Below are 22,254 nucleotides of genomic sequence, written 5' to 3'. Positions count from 1 at the left end.
AGTGCCGCTGCACGAAGCAGCGCATGGCGTGTCGGTCCTCACAAAGAGCACCCTCACAGCCACACGCTGCTCACTGCCTGCTGCAAGAGCTGGAAGGAGCTTACAGAAAGAAACCCCGTCGCAGCCCTCCCTACAGGAGACAAGGTATGCTGGGGGGTAACGGGGCGGTCAGCGCGCGCTGCCGCCCCGCTTTGTGGGGTCCGCGTTATAACGCCGCCCGCACCCGCCGCTGATACAGCCCGCCCCAGCCACTCCGTCCGCCCGCCCCAGCCACTCCGTCCGCCTGGTCCAGCCGCTCCGTCAGCGCTGTACGTCCATCAAAGTACCAGCGCTAAGAGGGGGAGAACCGCCGCAGCTCAGCTAGCGCCGCCGCAAGCCGCTACGCGCCGCTCCGGCCAGCCGAACTCCGCTGTCTGCATAATGTTCCCTCGGCTGCTATCTTCATAAGCGTCCCCCGCCTCCCTGCAATGACAAGGTCAGCTTCCCGGCAACGCTCCCCGCTGAGACACAGCGCTACAGGGAGCACAGGGGGAGGGGGGGGGGGGGGACAAGTCTGATTACAGCGCTGCTGCAAGGGAGAAAAACTTATATGGGAAGAATAGCCTGTATGACAGGCTGCCATATGCACCATAGGTTGTATTAATAGACTATTGAGCCTATATTAAACTGCAGTCAGGAGGCTTGTATTGTAACCTGTCCTGTGATTATCAGTGTAAGCATGGCATGGGGGCCATTTTAACGATGCTTCCTGTTTCTTCCTGTTTGTTATTCCAGAATGTTCCTGTCCTACATCTCTACTCCACCGGAGGCGCAGGGGTGTTAGTGGGAATTTTTGGTTCAGGTTTCATATAGGCTGGCCATGTGAACTGCACTTCGGCCATATATATATATATATATATATATATATATATATATATATATATATATATATATATATATATATATATATATATATATATATATATATATATATATATATATTACACATCTTAAGTAACAATTTTACTGAGTCGTGCAAGTGTCTGTCTTTGTCTATTGTGTTGTCTGTCTGCATAATGAGTAAGGCACCAGCAAAGACTAAAAAGAAGTTTTACTGCAATGTCTGTACATAAATCTACCACATGTTCAGTATGTTTTGTAGGTTTCCACTCCGGAAGCCGGTTTCATTCCCAGAAGAATTGGCCGCCGCTTGACACGAGCGGCAAGATCGGAGTCTCGGGTGAGACCGCCAGATCTAACGGAGGAGTCTCAGCCTTTGCAAAGGTCCAACTTCACTTTGGGTACAAGGGATAAATTTAATTTGTCTTATAATTTACCCGTTTCTGCTTTGTTGCAGTCTAACAATTCTATGCCAGACCTCACGGCGCTAAATAAGGGTGAGGAGGGCAAATTAGACCAGCAGTCAGATAGTGCAGCTTTTGACAGCCCAGACATTGATAATCTCATCAGGCCAGTGCGTCAGTCTCTGAAGTTTACAGAGACTAAGGAGCCTCTGACATATAATAAAGTCGTATTTACTAAACGACAGAGATCTCCAATGGGGTTCTTCTTTAGGAATATCTTAATAAGATGTTAGTAGAAACACGAAAGAACCGCATAACCGGTTCTTTCTTTACCTCACAGATTTAAGTCTACTTACCCGTTTCCACACAGTGACATCTACATTGGAAAATCCACCATTGGTGGATTTGTCTGTGTCAAACCTTATAAAGACCCTTCAGATTTGGGTCACTAAGGCGCTATTTGTATGGATAAGAGGAAATCAAGTCTGCTCTACATGACGATCACGTTATACTTATCGCTAATCAAATCTGAGAAGCTGCTGAGTATCTGTGTACAGCTTCGGCTGCTGGCTGTCAGCTCACTTCTCGCTTTTCATCGTCGCTAGTTACAGCATGACAAGTACTCTGGCTGCGTTCTTGGCAAGCGGAGTCAGAGGTCCAAAGCATACGGTGCCCAGAAGTTGTTTGGTCCTAAATCGGACAAATGCTTTTCTCGGGACACGAGGGGGGGGGGGGGGAGGAGGAGTCTAGTTTCCTGCCATTGCCTCCACTGGTACCGAGACGGAAATACTCTGGCCCGGCGTTCAGATCCTTTAGACTTCAGTCACGCCTTGTAACGTCAGGGCGCTAAGGTCACCGACAAGCCAGTGGCTTGACGGGCTCCCAGGTCATCTCGGAGTTCCAATAGTGGGAGCGCGCCTTCAGACGTTACATTTGCCGGGATTCCAGACATCCACTGATGTATGTATCCGCAATTTAGTGTTAAAAGAAAGCTGTCTCCCGCCACTGCGTTTTTTCAAGACAGACCTGCCTCTGTCGGACGACAAGAAGGCGGTTCGGCAAATTGCCATTCAGTCTCTGCTGGATTCAGCAGTTTTAATTCCAGGCCTGGTACACCAACAAGGGCAGGGTTATTATTCCATTTTGTTTGGGGTACCGAAGCCGGATGGCTCCGTCAGAGTCTCAATCAGTAAGTCACTTACTACAGATTAAAGATGGAATCTCTGAGGTCAGTAATTGCAGATTTAGAGCCACAAGAATGCATGTTTGCGATAGATCTCAAGGATGCGTACTTACACATTCCGATTTGGTCACCTCATCAGAGGTTCTTGTGTTCTGCAATGCGCCACAACCATTACCAGGTTCAGGCTCTACCGTTTGGCCTCTCGTCAGCGCCTCGGGTATTCACCAAAGTGATGTCTGTGATGATAGCTCATCTCAGATCCCTGGGAGTGACAATCGTTCCGTACTTAGACGATCTGCTCATAAAAGCTCCGTCTCAACAGATGCTCCTCCAACAGGCGCTGCAAACGTACAATGTAATGGTTCACCACGGTTGGAGTGTCAACTTCAAGAAATCACATCTAATTCCGTCTCAACGACTTCAATTCCTAGGTATGATTCTCGATACGGTAAATCAAAGAATTTACCTGCCACAACAGAAAGTACAGATTATTCGCCATCTGGTACAATTAGTGCTCAAGCCACGCACAGTCTCGGTACATTTGTGTATTCGCCTATTAGGAACAATGGTGGCGGCTTTCGAAGCGCTACAGTTCGGAAGATTTCACTCACGTCCATTTCAACTGGATGTGCTCGCACAGTGGTTGGCCTCGCATCTGCAGATTCACCACAGGGTGAGGTTGTCGCCAAAGGCAAGGGTGTCTCTACTCTGGTGGCTCAAGGTACACAATCTAACCGCAGGCGGCGGCTGGAATTGGATAATTCTAACGACGGACGCGAGTCTCAGAGGTTGGGGAGCTGTAGTTCAAAATTGTCAGCTCCAGGGTCTTTGGGCGGATCACAACAGATTGCTGTCTATAAATGTCCTGGAACTCCGCGCAATTTACAATGCACTACGACAAGCAGTACACATGCTTCGCTCTCAGACTGTCCAGGTGCAGTCAGACAACGCGACGGCAGTCGCATACACAAACAAGGAGGAGCGGGAAGTAGCTCGAATCCTCAATTGGCCAGAATACCACCAGGTGATATTGTCGGGAGTGTTCATTCTGGGAGTGGACAACTGGGAGGCGGATTATCTCAGCCGTCGGGCTTTTCATCCAGGAGAATGGGCATTAAATCCAGAAGTGTTTCACATGTTGGTCCAGAGGTGGGGTTACCCTCAGGTGGACCTGATGGCATCTCGCCACAATCACCAAACGCCCCAGTATGTGTCCAGAATGAGAGATCCAAAGGCAGTGGCGGTGGATGCTCTCACAATCGCGTGGCCGTACAGCCTCGTGTATCTGTTTCCACCGTTTCCGCTGCTCCCTTGGTTGCTAACACGGATCCAAAGAGAGTCCGTCACAGTCATACTAGTGGCGCCTCATTGGTCTCGGAGAGCTTGGTTCTCGGATCTCCGCGGACTACTCGCAGGCGATCCTTAGCCGCTCCCACTACGTCCAGACTTGTTACAACAGGGTCCGTTCCTTTACCCCGATTTAGCGCGGCTGCGTTTGACGGGGTGGATGTTGAGACCGCCCTCTTAAGAACAGAGGGCATTCCAGACTTGGTTATACCAACCATGCTACGAGCTAGGAAGCCAGTTACGGCAGCTCATTATTACAGAATTTGGCGTGCCTATTTAGGTTGGTGTGAAACTCGGAAGTTTCCGACATCATCTTTCAAGTTATCCCGTCTTTTGTTATTCTACAAACGGGGTTAGATGGAGGACTGCGTTTATCTACACTAAAGGTGCAGGTATCTGCTTTGTCAATTTACTTTCAAAAACGATTGGCTCTATTGCCGTCTGTACACACCTTTCTGCAAGGGGTCCTCAGAGTACAGCCTCCATTCTTTCCACCTACAGCGCCATGGGACTTGAATCTGGTTTTCGATTTCTTACAGTCTTCATATTTTGAACCCTTACAGCAAGTGGATATAAAGTTTCTCACTTGTAAAACAATTTTTCTCCTAGCCTTAGCTTCGGCAAGGCGTGTTTCAGGTTTGGGTGCCTTGTCATGCAAGCCACCGTATTTGGGGTTTCATGATGACAGAGCGGAACTTCGGCCGAATCCCGTTTTCTTACCAAAGGGTAGTGTCATCTTTTCACATCAATCAACCAATAGTAGTTCCTGTGTTAACCGGACATTCTGGAACTCTGGATGTGGTATGCGCATTCCGCGTTTATGTATTCCGAACGTCTACAGTTCGTAAAACGGATACGTTGTTTGTTCTCTATGATGCTGCCAACATAAGTTGGCCAGCTTCTAAGCAGACCTTATCTGGATGGATAAAACTGACTATACGTCAGGCTTACCTTCATGCTAGGTTACAGCCGCATACATCAGTAACAGCTCATTCCACATGTTCTGTGGGAGCTTCATGGGCATCTGGTCGTTGAGCTTCTACGACGCAGCTTTGCCGTGCGGCTACATGGTCATCAGTGCACACGTTTGTGCGCTGTTACAAGTTTGATACGTTTGCGGCATCAGCATCTAGATTTGGCCGCATAGTGTTACAGGTGCCAAACAGCTCTCCCGCCCACAAGGGAAACTTTGGTACGTCCCAAGAGTACTCCAGTGACCCCTAGTGGATGAAAAATAAAATAGGATTTTGGTACTTACCAGGTAAATCCTTTTATTTGAATCCATAGGGGGCACTGGACGCCCACCCAGAGCAGTTTTACCTGGTTTGTGATAAGCTCAGGGGATCTTATGGTAACACATTTTCACCGACTGGTTCAAATGATAAAGTTCTATCGGTTATGGTGACAACTGTTTAGTTGTCAGTAACGTTATGTGTCAACTTTGTTGTCCGTTATGTTATATGTAATTTTCCATTGTCAACCTCTCTATAGTTCCTGTTCGGCTCAGTAAAAAACACTGAGGTACTCTGGGATATGGAGGGGTGGAGAGTTCTAAATTTAAATATTCAGTGCCCTGTTTCCTGCGGAAGCCGTCCATATCCCAAGAGTACTCCAGTGCCCCCTATGGATTCAAAGAAAAGGATTTACCTGGTAAGTACCAAAATCCTATATTTTTCCCTTCTATATCTGTATGTTGTATTAAAAAAAAAAAAAAGAGAGAGAGAGACAAGTAGGGTATGGGAGTAAAAATAAGGGATAAGCACTGGAAATAAAAGAAAAAATATGACATTATATTTAATGCATATTAAAGTAGCTAAATACAGTATAAGGCTAAAGCCATAGAAGGTAGTTAACATTAACAGTCCAGCAGTGGTTCCAAACCTTTTTGAAATACAGTTACCCACACACAGCATGTAGCGTAAGAGTGGTGACAGATAGATAGATAGATAGATAGATAGGTGAATGTTGGCACTTTCCTTGGGCCCACACACACACGCATACCGCATATTTTATATTGAGTTTTTTCTGTTCTGTATTACATTGGAATTCCCTGAGTTCCATACGCACTGGTATACTTATCTACAGAAATGTACACAGTTAAACCATAACTAAAGCAACCTGGCAGTTATGTGGTGGGAACTAACAGAAGTTCCAGTACAAGATTTATTAGTGTCCAATGGACAATGTGCCCCTCCAACCCATCTCATTATTACACATTCTTATACAAATTTATTGCCACGAAAAATACACAGAGAGCATATAAAGGCATTAGCACTGATTATACGTTCCACGGCGGTCAGGAGACTGACACTGGGAGTAAAACAGACGGGATCCCGGCGGCGAACACAGCGTGTCCCCTTGCGGAGACTGTATACTGACCGCCGGGATCCCGTCCGGTCAATTGACTGCCTCCCGAATTATGACATTAATAAGGATTCCATGTGGTGTGATATGGGAGGAGGTCCATGAGGGGGTGACACCATGAGTTACCACACCGGGTGACACCAACCCTAGTGACGCCTCTGACACAGCCTGAAGAAAGTTTGTGTACATTGAGCCCTCAGAAAACAAAGGTTTCACTATCTCACTCAAAAAAGTCCGTATTTCGGAATATTTGGATATGGGGCGCTCAATCTGTGTGTTTGTGTATGTATGTAATTTTGTGTGTGTGTGTATATGTATGTGTGTGTGTGTGTGTGTGTGTGTATATATATCTATATATATATATATATATATATATATATATATATATATATAAATATATATATATATATATAAAATATATAATTTTAGAGATGTGCACCGGAAATTTTTCGGGGTTTGGATTCGGTTCCGCGGCCGTGTTTTGGATTCGGACGCGTTTTGGCAAAACCTCCCTGAAAATTTTTTGTCGGATTCGGGTGTGTTTTTTTTCAAAACAAGCTTAAATCATAGAATTTGGGGGTAATTTTGATCCTATAGTATTATTAACCTCAATAACCACAATTTCCACTCATTTCCAGTCTATTCTGAACACCTCACACCTCACAATACTATTTTTAGTCCTAAAATTTGCACAGAGGTCGCTGGATGACTAAGCAAAGCGACCCAAGAGGGCGGCACAAACACCTGGCCCATCTAGGAGTGGCACTGCAGTGTCAGACAGGATGGCACTTCAAAAAATTGGCCCCAAACAGCACATGATGCAAAGAAAAGAGAAAAAGAGGTGCACTGTGGTCGCTGGACGGCTAAGCTAAGTGACACAAACACCTCAATATCACAGGAATTATTCGTTCTAATCAATGGTATTATTGGTCCAAATCACTGGAAGAAAATAACAAACTCACAGGAATTATTCGTTCTAATCAATGGTATTATTGGTCCAAATCACTGGAAGAAAATGACAAAATCACTGGAGTTAAATGGCAGTAATGTCGGGAATTATATCAAATGGCAGTACCACTGGACATATACGGAAGTGTCAGACAGGATGGCACCAAACAGCACATAATGCAAAGAAAAGAGAAAAAGAGGTGCACTGTGGTCGCTGGACGGCTAAGCTAAGCGACACAAACACCTCAGTATCACAGGAATTATTTGTTCTAATCAATGGTATTATTGGTCCAAATCACTGGAAGAAGATGACAAAATCACTGGAATTATTCGTAAACATTTGTAGAAGTCGCTGCTTTCTGATTACAGAAATGCTCAGATATTCCTGCGAATCCACAATCCCTTCCCAGAGGAAAAAGAAATTGAGAAACCGTTGTTTGAGAACGTTTGTTGTCTCTCCCTTACAAAGGAACAAACCACTTTCCAAGAAGACTGACGTTTTTGGGATTATGGAGACATAATGTTTTTGAATATAAATCCTAAAGCAGGTGGTGTATTAGAGCAAAAGAGTGCAAGAGACCAGCCATGCAGTTTCTGAAATATTATGACAAAATGTTACTGTATTTCATAAGCATTCATTCCTAACTCTAAGTACTGTTTGGTATACTGTATCTGGCTTCCATGAGGTAGTTGTCCATTATTTCAACTTCCATGACCTTTTTGAAAGCGGTAGAAGATATCGATTCTTTTTTTATTTTTTTTATTTTCCCCTATTTTTAATTTTCTCCTGCATAGCTCAGTAAAATGTTGCAATGTTAAGAATTGACTTGCGTCTTCTGGGGGTCCACTTCTTCACCAAACCCAGACAAATCTCATCCTAACCCTCTGTTCCACGTTCTCTATGTACCTCATCTGTGTCACCCATGACTGTCTACCCCTCCCTTTTAGATTGTAAGCTCTCACGAGCAGGGCCCTCTTCCCTCATGGGCTTATCCTTTGTCTTACTTTAATAATCTTCAACTGTACCACATCCAGCAGTCTTCTGCCACCTGATACTTATTCCAGTGTCATCTGCTGATGTAACTGTGTATTTACCTTGTACTTGTCCTATACTATCATCAACTGTAAGTTGCTGTTTTCCTGTTTGATTATTTATGTACTCTGTAATTGGGTGCTGCAGAACCCTTGTGGCACCATATAAATAAAGGATAATAATAATAATATAGGGTGTATAATCCCGAGGTGTATCTCACACATCACTACAGTACAGTATATAGGGTGTATAATCCCCAGGTGTATCTCACACATCACACAGTACAGTATATAGGGTGTATAATCCCCAGGTGTATCTCACACATCGCTCCGTACAGATTGCAGGATGTATAATCACCAGGTGTATAACACACGTCACAACAATGCAACAGATATTGAGCACTGATCAGGATACTAGAAGTGACACAGAGCTGCAAGATAGAGCAATGGCCTACTGTACACAATTATATACTGTTGGGTCACCAAAATGCTGCACTGTAATACTATATATACTGCTCACAAAAATGCTGCACAGATATGGAATGGATACTTGCAGTGACACAGAGCTGCAAGATACAGCAATGGCCTACTGTACTGTACTACTATAAGTATAATTATATACTGATGGTCCCCAGTCCCCACAATAAAGCACACTGAGCACAGATATTTGCAGCACACTGAGCACAGATATGGAGCGTTTTCAGGCAGAGAACGTAGATATTTTCAGCACACTGAGCACAGATATTTTCAGCACACTGAGCACAGATTACGGAGCTTTTCAGGGAGAGAACGCAGCCACGTCCTCTCCGTTCAATCTCCAATGCACGAGTGAAAATGGCAGCGACGCGCGGCTCTTTATATAGAATACGAAACTCGCGAGAATCCGACAGCGGGATGATGACGTTCGTCCGCGTTCGGGTTAACCGAGCAAGGCTGGAAGATCCTAAGCGGCCTCGGAACCGTGTAAAATAGGTGAAGTTCGGGGGGGGGGGGGAATTTGATCTCGGAGAACCGAACCCGCTCATCTCCAATATATATATAACACACACAACACTTGGGGGACATGATCCACCAGATTGCAATTTAAAGATGTATTGTGTCCATATGAAATCAATATCAGACCAACGTGTCTAGATTTAATGTAGTCTTCTTTAAGCCACCCAAGCAATCCTTGTGTGGTGAAATAAGGGTCCGCAGTAATCTGTAATTACACCCACTCACTAAGAAATCACTGGAAATAATAGCCAATGCCTCTCATTAGTGGAAATAATATTTTATTCTTGACAAAAATAGTTTATATAAAAAAAAGTTCTTAAATCATTTAATAAAGAGGTGTCATTAATAATGCCACTTGAATATTTGGAATTTGGACCTACCAAGCCCTTCCGGGTGCGAGTGTATGACGAGAACTTCAAATTGTGGCCATCGTTTATGGCATCCAAACCCTACGGGACTATTTCCGAATTATAAATCAGTAGAGTCAATGTTATGGAAAAAGACAAATGATTCCAAATGGAATGACTCTCAAAAGAAAAACACGTTCTTGGTAGCTACTGCTCAGAATGGAATGAACCTGATATTATATCTTTGACAGTCTGCTGTGTGTGTATTGCTATCATTATTTTATATAATATTTACTACATTGGTAACAAGTTCATTGATGGTCATGACTGGAGTCCTAGTGCAACTTGACATAGCTAATCTTTGGTGTATTTGCACTGCACATGCACTGAACAATGTATTCATGCATATGTCCCTATGCAGATATGCTGCTACTTATGATTTGGCAATTATGAACACCTGCAGACTAGGAAAAAATGCATATACGCATGTGCAAATATGTATGATGATGAGCACTGGCATTAGCGAACTGCTTGTGATTAGCAGCTTGTTAGCGCTGTGCTGACACGCAGTGGTGCTTTCTTGTTTGCCCGGGAACAGATTGTGCATTTCTCTATCGTCCTAGTGGATGCTGGGGTTCCTGAAAGGACCATGGGGAATAGCGGCTCCGCAGGAGACAGGGCACAAAAAGTAAAGCTTTAGGATCAGGTGGTGTGCACTGGCTCCTCCCCCTATGACCCTCCTCCAAGCCAGTTAGATTTTGTGCCCGGCCGAGAAGGGTGCAATCTAGGTGGCTCTCCTAAAGAGCTGCTTAGGAAAGTTTAGCTTAGGTTTTTTATTTTACAGTGAGTCCTGCTGGCAACAGGATCACTGCAACGAGGGACTTAGGGGAGAAGAAGTGAACTCACCTGCGTGCAGGATGGATTGGCTTCTTGGCTACTGGACATCAGCTCCAGAGGGACAATCACAGGTACAGCCTGGATGGTCACCGGAGCCTTGCCGCCGGCCCCCTTGCAGATGCTGAAGTAAGAAGAAGGTCCAGAATCGGCGGCAGAAGACTCCTCAGTCTTCTAAAGGTAGCGCACAGCACTGCAGCTGTGCGCCATTTTCCTCTCAGCACACTTCACACGGCAGTCACTGAGGGTGCAGGGCGCTGGGAGGGGGGCGCCCTGGGAGGCAAATGAATACCTATTTTGGCTAAAAATACCTCACATATAGCCTCCGGAGGCTATATGGAGATATTTAACCCCTGCCAGAATCCGTTAAGAGCGGGAGACGAGGCCGCCGAAAAAGGGGCGGGGCCTATCTCCTCAGCACACAGCGCCATTTTCCCTCACAGAAATGCTGGAGGGAAGGCTCCCAGGCTCTCCCCTGCACTGCACTACAGAAACAGGGTTAAAACAGAGAGGGGGGGCACTAATTTGGCGATATGCTTATATATATATTAAGATGCTATAAGGGAAAACACTTATATAAGGTTGTCCCTATATAATTATAGCGTTTTTGGTGTGTGCTGGCAAACTCTCCCTCTGTCTCTCCAAAGGGCTAGTGGGTCCTGTCCTCTATCAGAGCATTCCCTGTGTGTGTGCTGTGTGTCGGTACGTGTGTGTCGACAGGTAGGAGGACGATGTTGGTGAGGAGGCGGAGCAATTGCCTGTAATGGTGATGTCACTCTCTAGGGAGTCGACACCGGAATGGATGGCTTATTTAGGAAATTACGTGATAATGTCAACACGCTGCAAGGTCGGTTGACGACATGAGACGGCCGACAAACAATTAGTACGGTCCAGACGTCTCAAAAACACCGTCAAGGGTTTTAAAACGCCCGTTTACTTTAGTCGGTCGACACAGACACAGACAGGGACACTGAATCCAGTGTCGACGGTGAATAAACAAACGTATTCCTTATTAGGGCCACACGTTAAAGGCAATGAAGGAGGTGTTACGTATTTCTGATACTACAAGTACCACAAAAGAGGGTATTATGTGGGATGTGAAAAAACTACCATAGTTTTTCCTGAATCAGATAAATTAAATAAAGTGTGTGATGATGCGTGGGTTCCCCCCGATAGAAAATTATGGGCGGTATACCCTTTCCCGCCAGAAGTTAGGGCGCGTTGGGAAACACCCCTTAAGGTGGATAAGGCGCTCACACGCTTATCAAAACAAGTGGCGGTACCGTCTATAGATAGGGCCGTCCTCAAGGACCAGCTGACCAGGCTGGAAAATATAATAAAAAGTATATACACACATACTGGTGTTATACTGCGGCCAGCGATCGCCTCAGCCTGGATGTGCAGAGCTAGGGTGGCTTGGTCGGATTCCCTGACTAAAAATATTGATACCCTTGACAGGGACAGTATTTTATTGACTATAGAGCATTTCTATATATGCGAGATGCACAGAGGGATATTTGCACTCTGGCATCATGAATAAACGCGATGTCCATAACTGCCAGAAGATGTTATGGACACGACAGTGGTCAGGTGATGCAGATTCCAAACGGCACAGTATGGCCGTATAAAGGAAGAGGACTTGTTTGGGGTCGGTCCATCGGTCCTGGTGGTCACGGCAACTGCTGGAAAATCCACCGTTTTTTACCCTAAGTCACATCTCTGCAGAAAAAGACACCGTCTTTTCAGCCTCAGTCCTCTCGTCCCTATAAGATCATATCTGCCCAGGGATAGAGGAAAGGGAAGAAGACTGCAACAGGCAGCCTATTCCCAGGAACAGAAGCGTTCCACCGCGTCTGACAAGTTCTCAGCATGGCGCTGAGACCGTACAGGACCCCTGGATCCTACAAGTAGTATCCCGGGGGTACAGATGGGAATGTCGAGACGTTTCCCCTTCGCAGGCTCCTGAAGTCTGCTTTACCAAGTCTCCCTCCGACAAGGAGGTAGTATGGGAAAAAATTCACAAGCTGTGTTCCCAGCAGGTGACAATTAAATTACCCCTCCTACTACAGAAAAGGGGTATTATTCCACACTATATTGTGGTACTGAAGCCAGAAGGCTAGGTGAGACTTATTCTAAAAAATTTTTTTTGAACACTTACAAAGGTTCAAATTAAGATGAAGTCACTCAGAGCAGTGATAACGAACCAAGGGGACTATATAGTGTCCCGGGACATCAGGGATGCTTACCTCTATGTCCCAAATTTGCCCTTCTCACTAAGGGTACCTCAGGTTCGTGGTGCAGAACTGTCACTATCAGTTTCAGACGCTGCCGTTTGGATTGTCCACGGCACCCCGGGGTCTTTACCAAGGTAATGGCCGAATTGATGATTTTTCTTCGAAGAAAAGGCGTCTTAATTATCCCTTACTTGGACGATCTCCTGATAGGGGCATAGTCCAGGGAACAGTTGGAGGTCGGAGTAGCACTATCTCGGATACTGCTACAATCAGCACGGGTGGATTCTAAATATTCCAAAATCGCAGCTGATCCCGACGACACGTCTGCTGTGCCTAGGGATGATTCTGGACACAGTCCAGAAAAAGGTGTTTCTCCCGGAAGAGAAAGCCAGGGAGTTATCCGAGCAAGTCAGGAACCTCCTAAAAACAGTGCATCATTGCACAAGGGTCCTGGTAAAAATGGTGGCTTCCTACGAAGCAATTCCATTCGGCAGATTTCACGTAAGAACTTTTCAGTGGGATCTGCTGGACAAATGGTCCGGATCGCATCTTCAGATGCATCAGCGGATAACCCAATATCCAAGGACAAGGGTGTCTCTCCTGTGGTGGTTATAGAGTGCTCATCTTCTAGAGGGCCGCAGATTCGGCATTCAGGATTGGATGCTGGTAACCACGGAGCCCAGCCTGAGAGGCTGGGGAGCAGTCACACAAGGGAAAAATTTCCAGGGAGTGTGATCAAGTATGGAGACTTTTCTCCACATAAATATACTGGAGCTAAGGGTAAATTTATAATGCTCTAAGCTTAGCAAGACCTCTGCTTCAAGGTCAGCCGGTATTGATCCAGTGGGAAAAACATCACGGCAGTCGCCCACGTAAACAGACAGGGCGACACAAGAAGCAGGAGGGCAATGGCAGAAACTGCAAGGACTTTTCGCTGGGCGGAAAATCATGTGATAACACTGTCAGCAGTTTTTCATCCCGGGAATGGAAACTGGGAAGCAGACTTCCTCAGCACGACCTCCACCCGGGAGAGTGGAAACTTCATTGAGAAGTTTTTTCCACATGATTGTAAACCGTTGGGAAATACCAAAGGTGGACATGATGGCGTCCCGTCTGAACAAAAAACGGGACAGGTATTGCGCCAGGTCAAGGGACCCTCAGGCAATAGATGTGGACGTTCTGGTAACACCGTGGGTGTACCAGTCGGTGTATGTGTTCCCTCCTCTGCTTCTCATACCTAAGGTGCTGAGAATTATAAGACGTAGAGGAGTAAGAACTATACTCATGGCTCCGGATTGGCCAAGAAGGACTTGGTACCCGGAACTTCAAGAGATGCTTACAGAGGTCTTATGGCCTCTGCCGCTAAGAAGGGACTTGCTTCAGCAAGTACCATGTCTGTTCCAAGACTTACCGCAGCTGCGTTTGTCGGCATGGCGATGGAAAGCCGGATCCTAAGGGAAAAAAGGCATTCCGGAAGAGGTCATTCCTACCCTGGTCAAAGCCAGAAAGGAGGTGACCGCACAACATTATCACCACGTGTGGCGAAAATTTGTTGCGTGGTGTGAGGCCAGGAAGGCCCCACAAAGAAATTTCAACTCGGTCGTTTCCTGCATTTCCTGCAAACAGGAGTGTCTATGGGCCTCAAATTGGGGTCCATTAAGGTTCAAATTCGGCCCTGTAAATTTTCTTCCAGAAAGAATTGGCTTCAGTTCCTGAAGTCCAGAAGTTTGTCAAGGGAGTATTGCATATACAAACCCCTTTTTTGTGCCTCCAGTGGCACTGTGGGATCTCAACGTAGTTCTGGGATTTCTCAAATCACATTGGTTTAAAACCAGTCAAATATGTGGATTTGCAGCATCTCACATAAAAAGTGACCATGCTCTTGGCCCTGGCCTGGACCAGGCGAGTGTCAAATTGGTGGTTTTTTCTCAAAAAAGCCCATATCTGTTTGTCCATTCGGACAGGGCAGAGCTGCGGACTCGTCCCCAGTTCTCTCCCTAAGGTGGTGTCAGTGTTTCACCTGAACCAGCTTATTGTGGTGCCTTGCACCTACTAGGGACTTGGAGGACTCCAAGTTGCTAGAAGTTGTCAGGGCCCTGAAAATATATTCCAGGACAGCTGGAGTCAGAAAATCTGACTCGCTGTTTATACTGTATGCACCCAACAAGTTGGGTGCGCCTGCTTCTAAGCAGTCGATTGCTCGTTGGATTTGTAACACAATTCAACTTGCACATTCTGAGGCAGGCCTGCCACAGTCTAAATCGGTTAAGGCCCATTCCACAAGGAAGGTGGGCTCATCTTGGGCGGCTGCCCGAGAGGTCTCGGCATTACAACTCTGCCGAGCAGCTACGTGGTCAGGGGAGAACACGTTTGTAAAATTCTACAAATTTGATATCCTGGCAAAAGAGGACCTGGAGTTCTCTCATTCGGTGCTGCAGAGTCATCCGCACTCTCCCGCCCGTTTGGGAGCTTTGGTATAATCCCCATGGTCCTTTCAGGAACCCCAGCATCCACTAGGACGATAGAGAAAATAAGAATTTACTTACCGATAATTCTATTTCTCGGAGTCCGTAGTGGATGCTGGGCGCCCATCCCAAGTGCGGATTATCTGCAATACTTGTACATAGTTACAAAAATCGGGTTATTATTGTTGTGAGCCATCTTTTCGGAGGCTCCGCTGTTATCATACTGTTAACTGGGTTTAGATCACAAGTTGTACGGTGTGATTGGTGTGGCTGGTATGAGTCTTACCCGGGATTCAAAATTCCTCCCTTATTGTGTACGCTCGTCCGGGCACAGTACCTAACTGGCTTGGAGGAGGGTCATAGGGGGAGGAGCCAGTGCACACCACCTGATCCTAAAGCTTTACTTTTTGTGCCCTGTCTCCTGCGGAGCCGCTATTCCCCATGGTCCTTTCAGGAACCCCAGCATCCACTACGGACTCCGAGAAATAGAATTATCGGTAAGTAAATTCTTATTTTTTTATTGTGTTAGCTATTTCTCATGCAACAAAGGGAGTTGCTTCTGCTGTATCACTATAAAGGTTCTTTTATGTTTAATTGATACCTAATAGCGAATGCGTTTGTTGCCGATAAAATAAATGGAGCGCAAGTGTTTGTGAAATGTACCCAGCATAAAACTATTGTAAACTGGAATGCATCTCGGTCATATGCATATGTGTTCATTTTGACAAGAATTTTCAATTTAGTTTTAGTTTTCGTTACTTAAAATTGTATCTGGTTTAAAGTCAAATTTACTTGCCATGATTTTACATTGGCTCCATTTATTTATTTATTTATTACCAGTTATTTATATAGCGCACACATATTCCGCAGCGCTTTACAGAGAATATTTGCTCATTCACATCAGTCCCTGCCCCAGTGGAGCTTACAATCTATATTCCCTACCACATGTACACGTAGACACATTCACACCTAGGGTAATTTTGTTGGGCGCCAATTAACCTACCAGTATATTTTTGGATTGTGGGAGGAAACCAGAGTACCCGGAGGAAACCCACGCAAGTACAGGGAGAATATACAAACTCCACACAGTTGGGGCCATGGTGGGAATCGAACCCATGACCTCAGTGCTGTGAGGCAGTAATGCTAACCATTACACCAGGCCTGGCCAACCTGTGGCTCTCCAGCTGTTGTAAAACTACAAGTCCCATCATGCTTTGCTACAGTTTTGCTATTAGGGAAGGCTAAAACTGTGGCAGGGCATGCTGGGATGTGTAGTTTCACAACATCTGGAGAGCCACAGGTTGGCCAGGCCTGCATTACACCATCCGTACTGCCCATGGAGTCTAATGACTCACCAGAGGGTCCCTACATGAAGATTTGGACTCTGCTGCCATAACACCACTTGTGTTACCCTAAGCAGTCCTACCAACAGTGTGCTGATACTAGACAAATGCAGTGCTTAGCACAGATTGAATTTCACATTACTCATGTTGGTCAAGAAGACATTTTTACACCTTGGTATGAAGACCACTGTGGCTTGAAATTTTCAGTATAGGTTTTTTAGGGAAGACTATTGGGTATATGCATTTTCGACACAAAAAAAATTTCGACAATGCAATACAGTACTTTTCGACAAAAAAAACAGACGTTTCAGATTCGACTTTTTGAAATTCGACAGTTGTCAAATTCGACATGTCTGCAATGGTAAAAATGCGGCTTTTCGACAAAAGTATATTCATTTGAAGAATGTCGATTTGACAACAGTGCTTTTCGACCGTAATTTCGTCAATTTCATTCCGCCTCATCTTCAATGGTGGGAACTCTGCGGTCAGCTGTGAGGTTACTCGCTGTCAGCCGCTGACCGCGAGTAACCTCACCGCTGACCGCAAAGTTCCCACCATTGAAGATAATGGAGCGGCTGTGCAATGCGCCGTCTGACAGCTCAAACGCGCACAGCCAATCAGGAGAGTGCCACGACGTGGCGCTCCCTGAATCGCTGAAGGGACCCTCTGTGACAGAAGTCACGGGAGGTCCCGACATTCGGGGAAAGGGGTCCCATGTGTAAACATGGGACCCCTTTCAGTGCGTGATCCGGGTAAATGCGGTTTGTTTTTTTGCCAAGTACGTGGATTACAAGCTCAGAAGAGGACCGATCTACACTGGATTTTGGTGAGTATAATTTTATTTTCAGGCACACCGTGGATTCTACTTGGAGAAGTGGACTGAACCTCGTGTCAACATAGGTAAGTATGTGTGTGTCGGCATGTATGTAATAAAGTTTTACTTTCACGGTGTCTGTGTACTGTTTTTATTTGGGTATTTTTTTTGTAGTAGAACTACAGGTACCAGCGGGCCCGTTTCCCCCCCGCTTGCTGGTGCTTGTGATCCTCCAAGTACCAGCTTGCGAGGGAGGCTTGCTGGGACTTGTAGTTCTGCTACAAGAAACAATACTCTTTATTTTGTCACTTGGCTATATCAGCCCCCCATCCGCAGCCCTTGGATGGGGGGGACAGCCTCGGGCTTCACCCCTGGCCCTTGGGTGGCTGGAGGGGGGGACCCCTTGATTTAAGGGGTCCTCACTCCTCCAGGTTACCCCGGCCAGGGGTGACTAGTTAGTGATTTAATGCCACGGCCGCAGGGGCCGATATAAGTGTCCCCCGGCTGTGGCATTATCTCTCTGACTAGTGGAGCCCGGTGCTGGTGTTGAAAATACGGGGGACCCCTACGCTTTTTGTCCCCCGTATTTTTGGCACCAGGACCGGACGCAGAGCCCGGTGCTGGTTGTGAAAATACGGGGGATCCCCTGTCAATGTTCCCCCCGTATTTTTACAACCAGGACCGGCTCAAAGAGCCCGAGGCTGGTTATGCTTAGGAGGGGGGACCCCACGCAATTTTTTTCTGGGGTTTTTAAACATTTTTGTGCCGTCCAAAAAGTCGAATCCAGGACGCACATATCCGTCATTTGGTCCGTTTTTCGACAGCGGGACTTTCTAATCCGTTTTTTATTGAATGTCGAATTCGGGTCCCGGCGGGAGGGTATGTGACTGTCGAATTGTGTCGAATTTAAAAACGGTCGAATTCCAGCCGGAATTCGACCGCAATTGCATATACCTATATAAGAAGAAAGGACTGAAAAGGGAAAGATGAAACCAGACAGTGACATACCGTACAGTACTTTTACAGAAGCCATCCTCTACTGGATTTTAGGCCTAGTAGAGAATGCGGTGACCATATTTTTCGCTATCTGGCAATTACTTTAATTACGCCTACAACCAAAGAAATAACTTTTTCTATTTTTTGTTGACTATAAATGTGCCTTTGACAGTGTGAACTGGAAATCTGTATGATGTGCTTCAAGCTCTCTACAACAATGGGCCAAATGTCCCTATCGTTCACAATCTCAACTTGCGCCAAGCAAGGGTTATATAGTATCGCCTGTGTTCTTCAACATAGCTATGGACTGGATTCTCAGAAAAAGTTTTCTAAATGATGTGAGCACCGTTACTGGCAAACATACAGCCCTCACAGATCTAGATACCTTTAAATACCTAGGTTCAACGAACAATGGTCAACAGCCACTACAAGCAACATCTCAAGTCGTATAGGTTGTGCCACAGCTGCCTTTGCATCTTTGAAAAAAGGGCCTCTGAAACCAACAGGACATTTCCATAGCCACAAAAATTATCGTATTCAGGCCCTGATTCCGAGTTGTTCGCTCGGTATTTTTCATCGCATCGCATCGCAGTGAAAATCCGCTTAGTACGCATGCGCAATGTTCGCACTGCGACTGCGCCAAGTAACTTTACTATGAAGAAAGTATTTTTACTCACGGCTTTTTCTTCGCTCCGGCGATCGTAATGTGATTGACAGGAAATGGGTGTTACTGGGCGGAAACACGGCGTTTCAGGGGCGTGTGGCTGAAAACGCTACCGTTTCCGGAAAAAACGCAGGAGTGGCCGGAGAAACGGTGGGAGTGCCTGGGCGAACGCTGGGTGTGTTTGTGACGTCAACCAGGAACGACAAGCACTGAACTGATCGCACAGGCAGAGTAAGTCTGGAGCTACTCTGAAACTGCTAAGTAGTTAGTAATCGCAATATTGCGAATACATCGGTCGCAATTTTAAGAAGCTAAGATTCACTCCCAGTAGGCGGCGGCTTAGCGTGTGTAACTCTGCTAAATTCGCCTTGCGACCGATCAACTCGGAATGAGGGCCCCAATGCATCAGTTAGAACAAAGGAGGAGTTTACCCATTTGCAAATGAACAGACACAATCTGCCTAGAAACAAATATGTGCAATAATATTAATAATAATAAAACTGATATCAGTAGCTTGGTAAGGGATGCAGTCAAAATGCTGGCTGCCTGGATCCCGGCATTCAGAAGACCGATGCGGGATTCCTGACAGTCTGTGTAATACAGAGACACGAAATCCCGCCTGCCGCCCGGTTTACCCACTCGATTGGTGGGTCTACGCCACCAACCGAGTGGAAATAGAATCTGTGGCAAGCGAAGCGAGCCATCAGTCCTGAAGCGTGACGAGCGCAGCAAGTCTGCGAGGGTAATCTCTGCCGGGATTCTGGCAGGCGGGATCCTGCTCTCTGTATACTGGCAGCCAGCACTCCGTCTGCCAGTAAATCATACTGGACCCCTTGGTAATGCATAAGGAAACGGCAGATATTTGAAATAGAATTTTTCGATGCCTCCTAATCTCTGACATGGCCCTGATTTTTGATGATGTCAGACATGTGGATATATTTCTGAAATGGCTGCTTCTCACCATGTTTGAGCTTACAATTTAAAGCAACACTAATATCAAGTGCAGAACATGCTGGGTTTAAATTTAATATTAGTGCTTCAGCTCAAACATGCAGAGAAGCATTGGCTTTTGCAAAAGCCACCACTTTGTAAATACGCAATATAAAATTCTTAGTCTCAAAACGTGCAGACGTTCCCTGAAAACTCATCTATTCAGACAAGCTTATCAAATTCCAGTACCACCAACATAACCTCCATAAGCTATCCTAATTATATCCCCTCTATACAGTCCATATATAACGTTTTAGTTATTTTCTTTGTTTTTATATTCCTCTTATCCTAGGCCAGCTTGTGTGACTGAATCATACAGCCCACCATGAACCTCTGCAATCTAGCTGGACCAATATGCAATATGTAGCTCTAATTCTTGTGTATCAATGCATATTTCCCTATAGATTGTAATAGTGCGAGCACGGCCCTCTGTCCTCTTTGTCTGTTATTACCCAGTTGCGCTTTATTACGGGTTGTTCCCAGTTGTAAAGCACAACAGAATATGCTGGCGCTACATAAGTAACTGTAAGTTTTTTCTTGATGTGGCTAGGAAGGTTTCCAAAAATATACTACTAGTACCTTGTTATTTTAGTTTGTTTCCGAAGAAACGGTAGAGATGAACAGCATATACATCACTGTCCTAGTACACCTACTGGCTGATGTTGAAGGCACAGCTTAATGAAAAACCTGTTGGAATTCAGCAGTAGAAGCAAAAGACCTTATACAACAGAGAATCCTCATGTTCCCATAGTAGAGAAGTTCAGCCCCCCCCCCCCCCCTCCAAAATCATGTGTGCAATTTTCTGTGTGATGCTGGAATTCTACAGTTAACTGATTCAGAAAACCACTGACATGAGGTCTAATTTGTTTATTGCAGTCAGTCGTTCACTCTACATTTAATTTAAAATTACTCCTCTTAACATTTTAATGGTTATTTCTAACCAAAGACCAGTGTTGCATCATCTCAGTATTTTAGCAAACTGGAAAACCGGCTAACGATTTTCAAAACTCAATTTGCAAGCCAAGCAGCCTAGTAATAGTAAAAACATGTTTTGTATTGTTAAAATCGAATAATTTTTATCTGAGAATTAGAAATATACACAGCAGCAATTAGAAAACAATCATTTTTTTACAGCAGCAATTTAGACATTCATATTCACTGACCCAGTTAATAAAAATGATTACATGAATGAATTGCTTCAAGCGTCCATTGTTGCATGATGCATTGTATTCAACTTGGAATTGGTCCACTAAATCAAAAATTCAAAAGGCCGTTACCTAATTGCTAGACTTGACAGAGTGACGTGCGACTGTGCCTTGGCTGCCCATGTGTTTCCTTATTTGTGATTGGTAATTCATCAGCAAGCTGGTGCCAAGTAAAAGCTTTTTCATATATAAAGTAGTGAGTGGGTGCTTCTTTTACGGGCAGGACTAGCATCAGCGTATATAAATCACTAGTGAGGCCACATCTTGAATACTGTGTGCAATTTTGGTCACCATATTACAAAAAGGATATCCTGGAGCTAGATTGATCTGCTTATCCCAATGTACAAATTAATATTAATACATCTAAAAACATGTCCACAAATATGAAAGCTACTTATAATTAGGCACGGGATTTTTTTTTATCTACTAATGAACTATCATTTCCTTTTTAAAGTCCTATTTTGTGCTTAGTTAATTATTAATTTGCCATATATAATTATCTTTATTATTAATATTTTTATTTAATTATTTTTTAATTCTGCTTGGTCTTGACGTTTTAATTGGGACAATTAAAATTGTTACTTTATTAGCTTTGACTCCTGAAATTTTAAATTGACCTTTAGCTCATTAATAATTATACAGTTATTCTGGATATGTGTTTGAGGAACACAGACCAAAAAAGAAATTAAATAGACAAAATTATCAAACACATTACCTGGATCATGAGTAGGCCATAAACAGAACCTTATATCAGCCCCTGCTGCCGGTCTTGCCACACACTACTGCAGGATTCTGCTGTTGAAGGTTTCCATGATGGGACCATAACTACATGGCTCTGCTTTCAGCCTTCACTAGAATCAGACCTTTTGTTATAGGACTGCACCAACTCATAGTGTGTTAGGATTTCACAATTCAAGTACAGCGACAGTTTGTTTTCATAAGGTTCATTACAAGGATGGAATTATGGTATCCTGGATACTGGATTGGTGCCTACCCATCTCTCTCATGATTTACAACCATAATGTTCTATTTTGCAGGTTTGAAGAGGCCATATGATGATGGTTCTTGTGATGACAAAGACCCAAATAAAAAGATGAGACGGAACCTGCGTAAAAGTAAGGGTTTTTCTGTCATTTGAGAAAACAGGCT

General features: G+C 44.9%; 1 protein-coding gene across 5 annotated transcripts in view; it reads left to right on the top strand.

The window, feature by feature from the left end:
- The window catches only part of STRBP (spermatid perinuclear RNA binding protein), a 540,853-nt gene that overhangs the window by 350,516 nt on the left and 168,083 nt on the right, over window positions 1-22,254 (top strand). For all 5 annotated transcript variants that reach the window (XM_063936846.1, XM_063936847.1, XM_063936843.1 and 2 more), the window contains exon 12: window positions 22,143-22,220. In XM_063936846.1, coding sequence (XP_063792916.1) covers window positions 22,143-22,220 — 78 coding nt within the window. The remainder of the gene's footprint in view (window positions 1-22,142; window positions 22,221-22,254) is intronic.

Source organism: Pseudophryne corroboree, chromosome 8, assembly GCF_028390025.1.
Source record: "Pseudophryne corroboree isolate aPseCor3 chromosome 8, aPseCor3.hap2, whole genome shotgun sequence".
NCBI lineage: Eukaryota > Metazoa > Chordata > Amphibia > Anura > Myobatrachidae > Pseudophryne > Pseudophryne corroboree.
The sequence above is the reverse complement of the archived record's forward strand: the minus strand, read 5'-3'. Positions and strand labels throughout refer to the sequence as shown.